General features: G+C 37.7%; 1 protein-coding gene across 1 annotated transcript in view; it reads right to left on the bottom strand.

The window, feature by feature from the left end:
• egg (SET domain bifurcated histone lysine methyltransferase eggless) overlaps window positions 1–15,408 on the bottom strand; it is a 536,019-nt gene that overhangs the window by 296,368 nt on the left and 224,243 nt on the right. The window contains exon 12 of the mRNA XM_090386075.1: window positions 6,718–6,776. Within this exon, the coding sequence (XP_090242201.1) occupies window positions 6,718–6,776 (59 nt within the window). The remainder of the gene's footprint in view (window positions 1–6,717; window positions 6,777–15,408) is intronic.

The raw sequence follows: 15,408 nt of genomic DNA, 5'->3' as shown, positions 1-15,408 counted from the left end.
CCAGTTGTTATGGTGGGAGCACTTGTGGGGTCGTGACTTCGGAATTGAATTTTTTGCTGCATTTAGTATCTGATTGGTAATGTAGTTAGTTACGTCTTCAATTGGATGTTGCTGAACATAACTCCTGTCTAACTGGACCTGGGTACAGTAGCTCTCCCAGTTTGCCTTCTTGAACTTCCAGGTGGATCGGTGTTCTAGATTTGCAGTTACTCGTGTTTGTAATGAGCAAAGGATTGGGAAGTGATCACTGTTTAGAGGATAGTTTAGCACTGACCATGTCATACTTGGGAAAATTGCTGGTGAGCAGATTGACAAGTCTATTGCAGAAGTAGATCCTGTAGATAGGTGAATATAAGTGGGAGATCCAGAATTTAGTATAGTTAGATTGTTATTATTCATGAATGTTTCTATTAATTTGCCTCTTGTGTCAATCGCAGGCGACCCCCATAATGGATGGTGGCCATTGAAATCACCAAAAAGGCAGATTGGAGATGGTAGTTGCATAACCAAATTATCAAGTTCTGTATTTGACAATGGGTGAGAAGGGGATATATATATAGAAGTTAGGGTAATTGATATACCGATTGAAATACGTGCTGCCACAGCTTCTAGACTAGTTTGTAATTGAATTTGCCTGGACGGTATGTTTGATTTTATAAGCACAGCTACTCCTCCGCGAGCAGGAGACTCCGAAATCCTGTCTTTTCTATATATTGTATAGTTTGTAAATTTTGGTGAAGCTTGAGATGATAAGAAAGTTTCTTGTAGACATACTCCTATCGGATTATATTTAATCAGTAAATCTTTTATGTCGTCAGAATTGCTTCTTAGTCCTCTGCAATTCCACTGTATGATATTAGACATTATTTGATTTTAGTTGTGCTCGATTGGTCTGACTGTTTTTTAGAAGTGGAGCATTTCGGTCTGTCTTGTTTTATTTTATCTTTTTTCGGAAAATAGGGGCGTACTGAATCCATGGTGTCATTTGCATGGAGTTCCAAAATGGGTTCCCCATTATCTAAACGCTCATCTACTTCCATACTGTTGGTAGGAGTTTCCATTTGTTTTGAACCTGTGTCAGATTTCCTTTGCTCTGTGTCATATGGGACCGATGGAGTATCACTAGGGATACTGATTGGGGTATTTGTAGCTTCGCTAGTTTTATTTTGAGGATTTTCTTTTTTTGAATTTGAAAGGGTAGATTTAAGCCAATTAGCCATTGAGGTATTAGGCGGGATTGATACATCTGTTTGTGCTCCAGTAGATACATAGTTTCTAGTGCGAACAGCGTAGGATCGACTGCTAGGCATGTTCAACATTACTTGCCTACGTGCTTCAGGAAACGTAACTTTATTTTCTACTTTATATTTTTGAATTTTTTTCCCTGTAATCCATAATTCGCAAGATTTGGAAAAGGCAGGGTGACTTCCCTTGCAGTTTGGACACGCAGGGGTTGCCACTGAGCAATCAGCTTGAGTATGGTCTTTAGATCCGCATATGGGACAGATGGAGTCACCTCTACATGCCTGCTGTGAATGACCATATTTCTGGCATTTGAAGCAACGAACGGGATTCGGAATATATGGTCTAATACGGCAATTCAAATAGCCAGCTTTGATTGAGGATGGTAAGTCTGGAGTACTGAATGTTAAAATGATGGTTCTAGTTGGAGTTAGATTCCCATCTTTTTTAGTCATGATTCTTTTTACACTTGTTACCTTTTGACTACTAAGTTCTTGGAGTAGTTCTTCTTCGGAGACTGAAGTTAGGTCCCACTCACTGATCACACCTCTTGATGAATTTAAGGTTCTGTGGGGAGTAACGGATACTGTTAGCCCCCCAAAAGACGTTGTATTTAACAGCCGCTCAGAATGTTTTGAGGTGGCTGTTTCGATCAGGAGGTCTCCGGATTGTAGTCGCTTCACCATTTTTGGTGACCCTGCAATAGACTCTAAACACTTCTGTATCAAGAATGGTGATAACTTGCCTACAGGTTGGGCAGATAACGAATGTACCACCAAGAAATTCGGTATCTCATTTGGACATTTTGCTTCTGTTCGAAGCCTTTTTGGGTGAACAGAGTCATGGTCAATATCGGGAGTCTCTTGTCTTGAGCTCAATGGCTCTAAAGGGGGATAATTATTTTTATCCATGTTAGCTCCTTTTGGCCCTGGGGGTTTACCTTTACCACCCAGGTTACCGGCCCCGCCACGGGGAGGCAGGAGCAGTGCCGCTTGTGGCCAAGCGTATAGGTTAATATAGTTAGTAGGAGTACTAAATTAAAGAAAAAGGTTCTTTCCTTCTTCTGGGCTCACCTCTTAGTACTTTTAAGAAAATGAAGCTACTTAACGAAAAGGTTTAATAAGTAAGGGAGAAAGCAAAATAGAACCTAGTCGCTTACCAAAAAACGCTCTTTAAACGCACGAGAATCGCTTGGCCACGGAAACGCTCGGCACCCGGGGCCAATAGGAATGAAGAGAAGATACTTATCAGTATTATCACAAATGCAATAAGATTGAGTTAACTACCCGTTTATAATAGATTGCACTAACAGAAAAGCCCAATAAACTAGAAAGTGCAAATTGTTTTTATTGTTTTATGGTAGTGACCTCCAGAAATGTATTTTAGAAAAATTCACAAAGGCGCTCAAAATTGATTCTTATAACAGAACATATGATAACGATGAAAGTGTAGTGCAATTTCCATTATAAAAATCACCTTTTGGAGAGATAACTAGCTTAGTTATATAGCAAAAATTTCAGCTTCCAAGGTCTTGGAACGAATTACCAAAAAAGAACAATGTGTTATTGGGTTCACATTACAATATTTTCAAAATACCTCCATTTAGTCCTATGGGATGCAAAATATGTTTCCACATTTTTTTTAAGTTTGCAGCAACCAGCAAAAACTTATGTAAAGTTGAATTTCCGTAAGTCAATTATTACATAAGCCAGGGAGTGCATGTATGTGGAAATCTTAAATAGCACAATTTTCAAAGTTATCACAACCTCTTCTATCCCTCTCTGTGCAGTTTTACTAACAATGCTGATCTTTTTGCTTTTCCTCATCCATATATTTTGCCATTTCACAAAAATATAATTCTGAGCAACCTGCCTGTATAGGATTAACACAGCTCAAAAGAAAGATTAGGTTGTGATAAATAATGCAAAAAAACATTCAGGATGTATGACATAATCATCTTTACTTTTTATAAAATGTTGTAACTATTTTTGTATTTCTTTCTGTACACTGCACATTGTTCTTATGCTTATTTGTTAGCTATGTCTGATTACATTACATTTCTCAACACTTGAAATAGAAAATCATACTACATACAGCAGAAAAGCAAAAAAAAAAAAAAAAAAAATTATTTTCCAGGTTTATCTTACACAAGCAACATCTTGTGTGTATGTAAACAGAATAACATTTCTGAACCATTACGTTGTATTTCTTTCAAATGTTTCTCTAAAATGTTAAATCCTATTTCTTTTATTTGATATTATTTATGTAGCAATACATGTAATACACACACATACACATCCTGTACATTTTATACAATATACATTAGCACACCTGAAAGCCAATTCATTAACTAGCCATTCAAGAATAAACAAAGGAATTACCTTTATTCTGTCTATAGAACTTCTTATCCAACTCTCCTAGAATGCAGATAAATTACGAATGACAATTTAAAATAATTTTTAAACTCAAAGTGTGTTCTTCACCATCAGCCCACGAGTAATTCAATACCCCAGGATCACAGTTGTAGACCCCAAGCCAACCCCAGGAGTTGGCTTGGGGTCTAAAACTTCCATCACTAGAGGTTACAAACCCCATGTAACCTCAAATGATGGAAGACATTATGTCAGAAAATACGAGGGTTAAACATATGTTAGAATACAATTAAAATACAATGAAAAATAAAAATATATAAAATCCAATAAAAATTTCCTCCCTGAAGTGGACCAAAACTTTGACATGTGGCATGCTCATAGGTTGGAATAAACTTCACGAACATCGTCCATGTGTGCTACATTATTAATAGGAAATTAATCTTTAGCGTGCATGCATTCAAAAAACCACAAATCAGATACGAGAAATAGTCAGCAGATGTTTAGAGAATTACTTTGTAGTTTCATCTCTAAAGTTTTGGCAATTAACAACTTGTCATAATTATGCTGAATATTCAGGATTTTAGTTTCGTAAAAACGAGACGTGGTTTTATCACATGAAATGCTAGTTCCAAAACATTGGAATGCAATGCACAAAACAGATGCTTCACGCTGTTTAACTCTAAGATTTAAAACGCATCTGGTTGATCCAACATAAGTCACAATCCCTACAAGAACTAGGCCATGTGACTGTTCGGAAGAAGATAATACCGAGTAATTCCTTAACATTGAATGCAATTTATGTGTCAGTTTAGCCACTATTTTCTTTCAGTACCTCTAAAAAGATTTTTAAGTTGTCTGTACCAGTGTTCAATATACAGAATTGCAATAAAAAATTTTTATTGATCTACCATTATGTTAATTATTGATCCTACCTAATGTTAATTATTTTATTTTTAGCTTCCAATTTAATACTATTAATAGAGGCAAGAGGGTATCCTCTGTTTAGAAACCTTTTTGTCAATTCATCTATTGTCTGTCTGTATGGAAAGTTGCGTAGTTGAATATTTATACACATTTAAGAACTGCTTCAACATGATGGACCTCTAATACGAATACGGGTGATAACTATTGTGGTGAAGAAACATCCCCGTGTTTGTGGGCTTACGATAAATACTAAAATTTACATTTCCGCCTTCACTTTTAAGTGAAAAGTTTAAGAAATTGATGGTCCTAGTTTCTTCCTGTTCTATCTCTAGTGTAAATTTCAACCTAGTGTGAATATTGTTGAAGGTTTGTAAAACCTTGTCCATAGTGTTGCAATAAGTAATAATGAGAATATCATGGAGTACCATAAAAATGTAATTTTTATAACGTGTAATTTTCGGTAAGAAGGGGGTTAAGTATATGTTTTCTATTCTATCTAAGTAAATCTCTGCAATTAAGCCACTTAGGCTTAAGCCCATGGGCAAACCGAAAATCTGTCTATAAATCTTACCCTTAAAAAAAATATAATTTTCCTCAATCAATAATTTAATTAACTCAAAAATATCTTTTTTAGGCAATCTGGTACTACTGCTGATAGTATTATTGTTCAATAAATCCCGGATTATATCCAGTGCATAATAATGCATTCACGTTAGTGTATAATGAGGTTTCGTTTAGTGAAAACAGTTTTTACTTCTTCACCAATTCTGTGGTCCTTTAAATTAGTGTATAGAGTATCATAGTTTTTAATACAATATCTTAATATCTGCCGAAATGGTTTGATAATAAAGTATAGATGTGTAGTCAAAGCTGAAAAAGTAAAGTTTTTATACAAGACTATAGGTCAAATTGGGTGTCCAGTTTTGTTTACCTCTACTGTTTTCAAAGTAAAGGAGAAATCCAACAACTGCCAACTCCTAAACTATCGTAAACCCATCTGATTAACAATCAACAATATTGAGTCCATCAATGTCAATCCACTGGTGAAATACTGGCTTATGTTATTTTGATCATGATTTGACTGTATCTTCAAAGGTTTAAGTTTTGTTACAAAAAACAAACGTTTATCCACCACCAATTCCGTAAATGCTGATCTTCAGATAATTCTCCAAAGAGACAAAGATAACTTGGTTAATTTCAATTTATCTAAGACTCGGTCATGTCTTATATCTCACAAAAAGGAATCTAGCTCCTATGCTTATCTTCACTGACACTCAGATTTCTAGACAAGAGCATGAATCTCTATTAGGGTTTGAGAGAGAAAAAAAGAAAGAAAATGCTTTATTTCCCCCTTCCTTTCAATAATTTTTTATAACCTTCCTCAAATTTATTCAAATTACCTACATCCACCAGGTGGTACTTTATCCAAATGATTACTTTGATGGAACACAAATTTCTGTACATATTATCTGCAACCATCCTTTCCCAATTTAAAATTTATACCCCCTTTGAGTGTTGCATCCAAGAAAGGGTAAAGATGCCATAAACATTCAGTTTATTTAAACTTTACACTTAAATATACACTATAAATATAAATCAGTTCATAAATATACACTTAAAGCAATTCACCATACACAAGTTTAGTTTCCAAAGAATGCAATTTATAGAACCCCAGTCATTCTTGGTAAGAATATCCTTTGTGTTCTCTGATCTAATCTTGCTGTTCTTCTCTGCACCCTTTCCAACATATCTATGTCCTTCCTAAAATGAGGTTACCAAACCTGTGTGCACTCAGGTGGTAGATGACTTTCATCAACCGGTGAAATACTTTACTTATTGGAGGCTTGAAGTGGTGAAACCCATGTTTAGTCTCTAGAGCAAAGTTTCCGGCATCCCCCTCTCCCCATACTTCTCCTTCAACCCATGCATGGTACTAAGTACTATAGGTTTTGATATGTGTTTGGGGTTTTCATAAATAGGAAAAAAAAAACTATTCCAGATGTGACATAACTGTGGCTTTATATGATAGGATAATTACCTCTTTGTTCCTACTGGTAATCACTATTTTTGTCCCTAAATACCTATATGACTAAGTTTAGGTCACCTTCTATAATATGTCAAGTGTAATACTTTGGGTAATAAGGAGGGAGGGAGGATGTGAATATGAAATATAACTTACCATTGTCCATTCCATTCAGTTTTAATAATTTGGCCTTTCTGTAACTTTACCATAGGGCGCTATGAAAAACAAAATAATACATTAAATAGTAAATTTATGGGTTAATCTTTCATTATTAACTAAAGTGACATTTTTAAAAATTAAAAATAATTTCTACCATTATGCTGTTTTGATAAATTATTTAAGAAAACTGGAACCAGACAAAAGAAATGTGTTCCTTGACAAAAAAAGTAGTAGCCATCTAGTAGTAGTATTTAGTAGAAATAGTGGCTATCATTCATTTTATCTCTCTTTGTAAGTACTGTTGGTAGACAATGTTTCTCATGTGCCTTAGTAGTAGCAGTAGTAATAATGGCATGTAATGCAAGAAAGCAAGTATATCAGCTTATGCAGCATCAGCAAAAAAAAAAAAAACACACCATTCCCTCCAAATGCCTGTCCAGTTCCTCCTTAAATTAATTTAACCTATCAACATCCACAATGATAGATGGAAGTTTCTTCCAGAAATTAACCACCCGCTGGCTAAAGGCAAATTTCTGCAAAATAAATTCTACATCTGTCTTTTCTTAATTTGAATTTATGCCCCTTAGGTTCATAATCTGAACAAGTGGAAGGATTCCATCAGAATTCAGCGTGCTCAACCCATTTAGGGCCTTATACACCTCAATCAAATCACCGTGCAGGTGCCTAGTCTCCAGCCACTGCAATTTGCAGAACTTAAGCCTCTCTTGGTAAGAGGATCCCTTCATTCCCCTCACCAATCTTGGCCCTTCTCTGTACTCGCTCAAGCAAATCTACATCCTTCCTAAAATGAGGCCTCCAGACTTGTACACAGTACTCAAGGCGTGGCCTGACCATTGCCTTATACAGAGGGACAATCATGGGTTAGTTTTCCCTGCTAGCAAAATTCCTATATATCATTGACAAAACGACATGACCTGCTCTGGCAGCCTGTCTGCATTGCTCAGAAAACTTCATATCTAACTGCACGATTACTCCCAGGTCTTTTTCATTTTCTACCATCTTAAGTGTAGTACCACACAGTTGGTACGTTTCTCTGGGGTTACTTCTACCTATATGCAGCACTTTGCATTTGTCAAGGTTAAACTTCAGTTGCCACTTCTTAGCCCATCTGCCCAAATTTTCTAGAACCTGTTGCAGTAGCACACTGCCATTACTGTCATTAACAACCCTGCCAACCTTTGTATCATCCGCAAACTTCGACACTAAGCCTGATATACCTTCATCAATATCATTGATAAACATACAAAACAACAATGGACCGAACACCGAACCCTGGACTCCACTAATAATATTAGTCCATGAAAAGCAGCACCCATTGATTACCACCCTCTGTCTTCTCCCACTCAACCATCCTTTTATCCAGTGTAGCAACTTACCCTTAATACTATTCTGCTCCAATCTGCACAATAGTCTTCCATGCGCAACAGTGTCAAAAGCTTTCCTGAAATCCAAATATATGATATCAAAATTATTTTTTGCATCCAGTTCCTTTGTAACCACGTCATAATATCTTATCAAATTTGTCAGACAAGACTTTCCCTTAACAAACCCATGCTGTGTCTGAATTATTGCTACAGTCTTGTCTAGATGATCCTGCAATGCATCTTTAACCAGTAACTCCATTATTTTACCCTGAACAGAAGTTAAACTAACTAGTCTGTAATTACTCGTGTCACCTTTCGATCCCCCTTTGTGAATTGGGGATACATTTGCACATCTCTAGTCTGTGGGAACCTCCTCTGAGTCCAAGGATGCTCTCATAATTATGGCTAAGGGTTTGCTTAGTTGCTTTGCCGCCTCCTTTAATTTAGTTTCAAACAACACTCAGTGGCCAGCCCAGCTGCAGACAGCATACCATAACATAGATGTCATGGGACTACAAAACATATTTCCCATAGCTGCCAATGTTTGACTTTTAAAAAGCTAGAAACTGAGTAACTAAACAAGAGGAAAATCGGACATCTTTTGTTGAAAACAAGCAAAAAAATGTGCTTTTTCGCTAGCAACAGATCTTCGCAAAAAACATGAGGGGAAAGAGATTTTTTGTAAACAAATAAGTGGTTTTTTTAAGTCGTCTAGAAAGTATTAAAGAGGGTTTAGCTCTGAAAGCCTCAGACTATGGGAAATTTATTTAGACAAATAAGTTAGCGCAAAGCATCATTTCAGTTTGTAGTAAATCACTGAAGTAGATTAAATGACATCATTTTTATTACATCTCATATTATGAACGTCTTCACAACAAGTTGACTGTTATGGCACTACCTCGAACAAGCAATGTTTCCCCTGTAGAGAAGATTAATGTTACTTATTCTTGCTGGAAATCACCACCAAAATTGCATATAGTTGGATGGTTTGTTTGGTTTTTAGGAGCATTAGCAACTAAGGCCATATTGCTCCGGGATATGCGGTGGTCATTCCCTGACCTTTCCGCATCCTCCGTATTTGGTGGTGACGGGCTCGAACCCCGGTCTAATCAAGAAGCGTGTGCTACGCACTGCTGCTCCTTCCCACCTGGCTACGGAGGCGCCCCAAAATTGCACCATTTTGCAGCTTGTGGACCTTTCTTTGGCGGGCGGGTAGGTACCCCAGTGATACAATGAATGACAACCCAGTTAGAGTTTTAATTCCGCAATATGAGAAATTCCAGATGGTGTGAGATAGTAAAGTACTAAATGGGGTTTAGGGCTCAAAGCCTAAGACTCTAGAAATTAAATTTTTGAGAACAACACAGATATTTTATATTAAATACAACCTACACAGTGGGCTGCCAAACATCAGCTTACAGCAATTGTTCTGTTTGGAGCTGACCATTTACACAATAGAAGAGAGTATATGTTTGGAGCCTTATCAATCAATTTGGCACTGGAGAGACAGTTAATGGCTCATGGATTTTTCACAGCATGGCCTGTGCTTGTTAACGGAAGAGACTGTTTTTACAGGAATGAGATAATGAATGAATCCCAGGACTCAGGTGGTGAAGTTCCTATGGACTGGAGATGTGGAAATATATCCCCAGAAAGGGAGTGGATAAAAGGGAGACATCAGTAATTACAGACCTGTTAGCCTGACCTCTGTACCAAATATATTGAGTCACTGCTAAGGGGAAGTAATGCAGGATCATCTAAATAGAATGAAGTTATACTACAGTCAGAACATTGACTTGTTAAGAGGCAATCTTGTCTGAACAATCTGATTGGATACAGTTTCACATAAAAGACTGCTATACAAATAGAGAAGTATGGCATTAAGGGCAAATTGCTGCTATGGATAAAGGGATGGTTGAGTTGGGGAAGACAAGAGTTATCAATGAGCACTGCTCTTCTTGGACTAATATTAGCAGAGTCACTCACAGTCCACTGCTGGGCCCAGTGTCATTTTCTACATTTATTAATGATAATTGATAAAGGTATATCTGGCTTAATGTGTAAGTTTGCAGAGGATACAAAAGTTGGCAGAGTAGCTAATCATAGTAATCAGGATGTGCTACTGCAACCAGACCTAGATATATTAGACAGAATGGCTGAGAAGTGGCAACTGAAGTTCAACACTGACAGATGCAAGGCACTTGATATGGTGGAGCAGCAATCCCAGATTAATGTACCATTTGTGTGGTACCACACTCAAGGCAATGGAGAATGAAAAGACCTTGGTTGTTTTTGTTGTTGTGGGATTTTCTGGTGCAAGGGCTACTTAGGCCATATTGCACCTATCAAAGTAAGTATACATGTGATAACTGCTCTGGGAGCAATTAGAATTGATCATACATTTTAATGTTTTTCAAGTAGGTGAAAAATTTGGAGTTTTTTGTCATTACCTATGATGCTGTTGAGTGACAAGGGGTTTGAGATGGAGCTGAAAGTAGACTGTCTGGCAGTGTTGAACAAGATACATTCAATCAGAATGTGCTTCACTGAAAGCGGTTGCAAACAGTGCGTGCACTGAGGAGGTTCATTTCCTGTGAGCAGAAACAGATGAGTGAGGTGAGTATGGCCAATTTGGGTTCTGGCTAGAAGTACTTCTTCCTTTCTAATTTTACAGAGGCTAGACACCCATAACTGTGGTTCAGTTTTCAGTTGAAACAGCTTATTATGTGTTTGCTTTAGCCACAGAAGTGTCCATACATATTTTCTGTATTTTGTGTTTATAATCAGGATAGGGGACCAGATCATTTGTTAATGCTATGTTGGAGGGATGCTTTGCAGCATCATCAGCGTGCTCATTTCCAGGAATACCACTGTGACCTGGGATCCGTGAGAAGACAATAGTGCGATATTGCTCATGGAGATGTGAGATGTATCAGCTCATGTCTTATTAGCTTTACCAAAGGATTGCAAGGTGAGGTGTTTGTAAGAGCTAAGAGAGCACTCTTGGAATCTGTGTATACTATACTTTTATTGATTGCCAGGAGTGAAATATTTTCCAGGGCAAGTTTAGTTGCATAGAGCTCAGCAGTATAGCTGTTGCATTCAGCTGGAAGTGGAATAGAAACAGTTGTATCAGGGAAGACAGCAGCTATACCCACTTTATTGCTCGACTTTGACCCGTCAGTGTAGATATTAGAAAAGTGGGAATGATTTTCTTCATGAACAAGATGCAGTTGTCTGATGTTAATATTTGCTGCAGCACCTTTTCCCCATTTTTCAAAGTAATCATCACATGAAGGAGTTAAGGTAATACATGGGGGACAGGATCTTTTAAATCTCTGATGATATTATGGGTATAACCTCCATAATGATGATAATATGGGTATAACCTCCATAATGATGATAATATGGGTATAACCTCCATGCACAAGTACATGGTGGGTGACCACCCAGGTGTGAACCAACATAAGCAGGGGTCGAGGTGTGGCGCCTACACCACATAGAGGAATGTCGCCCCTCTATGTTACCAGGCAGTACTAGGTGGTAGATGACTCTCATCAACAGGTGAAATACCACCACTTTGCTTACTGGAGGCTTGAAGTGGTGGAACCCATATTTAGTCTCTAGAGCTAAGTTCCGGTCAACCCTTCCATATCTCTTCCATCATGCAGTATGATTGATGACTTTTGAGGTTATGATGAACATCGTGGCGAGATCCAATATTCCTTACATTTCGAGGGTACAGCTCTAAAACGGTGTTCGCAGGCCGGCCACTAGTTAGTACACCGGACCGAACCTATTGGTAACTCTCTAGGAGGCTTCCGGATCAGCTAGTGTATAATCTTGCTACCTCTACTCTGCCAGATAATGACTGGAGGGAGTCCGTGTAGTGTGTATGCGGGGAGCATTGTCGAGGCCACGTTATGTCAAGGATCTGGGTATATTCTTACGTGTACGCCATATCCAAAAATTTCATTACTTCATACAGCATGTCCCACCCACCTTTTTCTTACTATTGAATACACCATGAATTGTCAAAATAATAGAGCAAGCTTATCTGTGAAAAGATCTAAACCTCCCAAGGGCTTCCTAATTCATTTCACAAATATACGTGGTCTCAATTCTAATCTCAACGATGTCCATTTCCACTTGCAGTCTGCCAAACCCCATGTACTTTTTCTGACAGAATCTCAGTTATCGGTTGATTCAACTACAGCAGGCCCCCGTTATAACGCGGTTTGCTTTACGCTGATTCGCTATAACGCTGTTCTTATATTATAACCCGTATCTGACTATAACGCTGTCACAGATCACTATAACGCTCTTTTACAGATTACATTTTTGACATATTTAACGAAATCGTTTCATTTGATGGAGTCGATAGCTTGAAAATGAATAGCAAAACAGCATTAAAACGTTTCCCACGCCGATTTGAGGAATTTTCCCACGCTCAGTGTAATTTTCTCGCACGCTAATTTAATTGCAGTACAGTGACTTGTTACGTAGTTCCGAGATCAACATTTTAAAAAATTATCAAATATATTGCTTGTAATATTTGGGTTATATCCATTTATCCGAAGCCTAGTCATCACTCAGTACAGTATTAGACATCGTGCGTAACGGAAAGTTTACTTGAACGTTGTATCATAATTAATTCAACCAACGCGGTTATATTTTCGAAGAGCTAATAATGACCGGCAGGAATGAAAAAGCAACAACGTCTGGGCACAGTACGAAGACTATAAATGTAAGAAAAAGACTGAATTTGAAAATTAAATTAGACGTTTTGAAGCGAATCGATTCCGGTCAACGACAAGCGGATGTGTGCCATAATTTAGGACTTCCAAGTTTAACTGTAAGAACAATTATAAAAAAATTAATTTTATCAGCGGGAAAGATAGCTGTTCCACTGCAAGCAACTAGGACTAGGCCGGCTATTAGGATTGAAATGGAAAGACTAATTTTATTGAAGATAATATTCCAATGCAGAAGTCAGTTAAGTTAAATATTAAAAAAAAAAAAAAAAGAGAGAGAGAGAGAGAGAGAGAGAGAGAGAGAGAGAGAGAGAGAGAGATTAGCCAATATGATGATCTGAAGAAAACTCGCCTAAAAAAAAAAAAAAAAAATGTGGAACCATTTAAAACTGGTAAGGGCTGGTAGAATATATTTAAAATCCAGGGAGAAGCCGCTAGTGCAGATCAAGGAGCCGAAACTTTCAAAAAACAACTTGTAAAAATTATTGAAGAGGGGTATTATGTGTTATACTTCTCAACAAGTTTTTAACATAGATGAAGCAGGACTTTTGTGGAAACGAATGCCTAAAAGAAGTTTCACATTGAAAGAAGGAAAAAACATGCCAGGTTTCAAAGCGGCGAAGGATTGGTTTACTTTATTGTTGGGTGATAACTCTAAGGGGATTTAAAATTAATACCCCTTTTAGTTTATTTGGAAGAGGGTCAAAGTTCAACCCAAAATCGACACATTTTTCTTGATTAAATTCATCAATTAAATTAAATCAATTAAATTCATTATTTTAATTGGAATTTTAAGTTTACTTTTGATACGCAAGTAGTTACCACATAATTATACGTATGTAATGCAAAATATTTTATATGTGCAAATATTTGAATATTAAATATTTTGACCGACATTTGTGCATCTTTTCATTACCGTTTATTGTTGATTAGGAAATATCCTATGGCACCGACCGCAGCTCACAAATACATATGTCACCTTATGGGAAAGCGGCGCTCGCTTAGCGCGGATTCACTTAGCGCTCTGTTTTTCCGGAACGAATGATCAGCGTTAAGTGGGGGTCACCTGTACTGCTCATCTCAGATGCCCAAATTATTCACTGTATGATTCCTTTCGCCTCAAAGGTGGTACTTGTGCATATGTCCGTTCTGATATTCCCTGTAAAAGACTTGGTGATTTGGAATCTCCTCTCTTTGATCTTCTCTGGCTTAAAATCTCTCTACCTCAGACTCAAATTCATCTGTTGTCTCTACCGTTCTCCCAACTCCACTAATCACTTGGAGCTCTTTCACTTCCTCTCTTTGCAACTTGATTTTTTCCAGTCCAACTTTCCTGACAGTGAGGTATTTTCCTTGGTGATTTTAATGTTCACAACTCCAGCTGGCTTCCGTTTTCTAGTCACACCGACTCAGTAGGCCCAGATGCTGAGGCTTTTGCAATTACTAATGACCTAGCACAGATTGTTCATTTACCTACAAGAATAAGGACAATCCTAATCATACAGCCAATACGCTTGATCTTTTTCTCACAAACAACTCTTCTAAGTACACGGTCGAAGTGAGAGGTCCTTTAGGCACTTCAGATCACAACTTGGTGATTGTCTCTTCTCCAATGGAACCTATATCTCATGGCTATTCCCAACCTCGTGTTGTTTGGCATTACAAGAATGCAAAATGGGATGACCTGCAAGACTTCTTTTCTTTTCCTTGGTCGGATTACTGTTTCAAAACTTCTGATGTCAACATTTGTTCAGATCGTGTCAGTGAAATTATTCTTGCAGGAATGGAATCCTTTATCCCACACTCCACTTTAAAATCTCGTCCTTTGTCCAAACCTTGTTTTTCCAATAAATGTGCTAAGGCTGTTCAAGAGAAGAATGTTGCATATCGTAATTGGCTTGTTTCTCATTCTTCAGTTTCATTTTCTGCCTACACCAAAGCTCGCAACAATTGTAAAGCAGTTATTAATCAGTCCAAACTAGAGTTTGAACAGGCTAAGAGTAGAAAATTTGCTTCTTGCCCTAATGGTAGCCGAGCTTTCCGGTCTCTTTACAAGCTATTGGCCGCAACTTTTGCCCATCTCTGCTCCCACCTCTGTCCAAACCAGATGGTTCTGTTGTCACTTCAGCCAAGGATAAAGCTGACCTGCTAGCTTCCCATTTTTCTTCCAGCTCATGTATTAATGATCTTGGTATAACACCTCCCACCATTCCCAACATGCTCCATTCAATGCCTCCTGTGGTCTTCCGTCAAAAGGATATCAGAAGGATTTTGATGAATCTTGATGCTAAGAATGATCCTGATGGTATTTCTCCACTTGTTCTCAAAACCTGTGCTCCTGAACTTACTCCTTTTCTTTGCCGCCTTTTTTCACTTTCTTATTCCAAAGGTGTTTCCTTCTACTTGGAAATTTACTCATATCCAGCCAGTTCCTAAAAAGGGTGACAAATCCCTCCCATCCAATTATCGTCCCATTGCAATTACTTCTACTCTTTCTAAAGTAATGGAGAAATCAATTAACTGCCAACTACCTAGAAACCTTCCATCTG

This window comes from Mastigoproctus giganteus, chromosome 12, assembly GCF_048544385.1.
Source record: "Mastigoproctus giganteus isolate SK-2022 chromosome 12, ASM4854438v1, whole genome shotgun sequence".
NCBI lineage: Eukaryota > Metazoa > Arthropoda > Arachnida > Uropygi > Thelyphonidae > Mastigoproctus > Mastigoproctus giganteus.
This window is presented reverse-complemented; position numbering and strand designations above follow the sequence as displayed.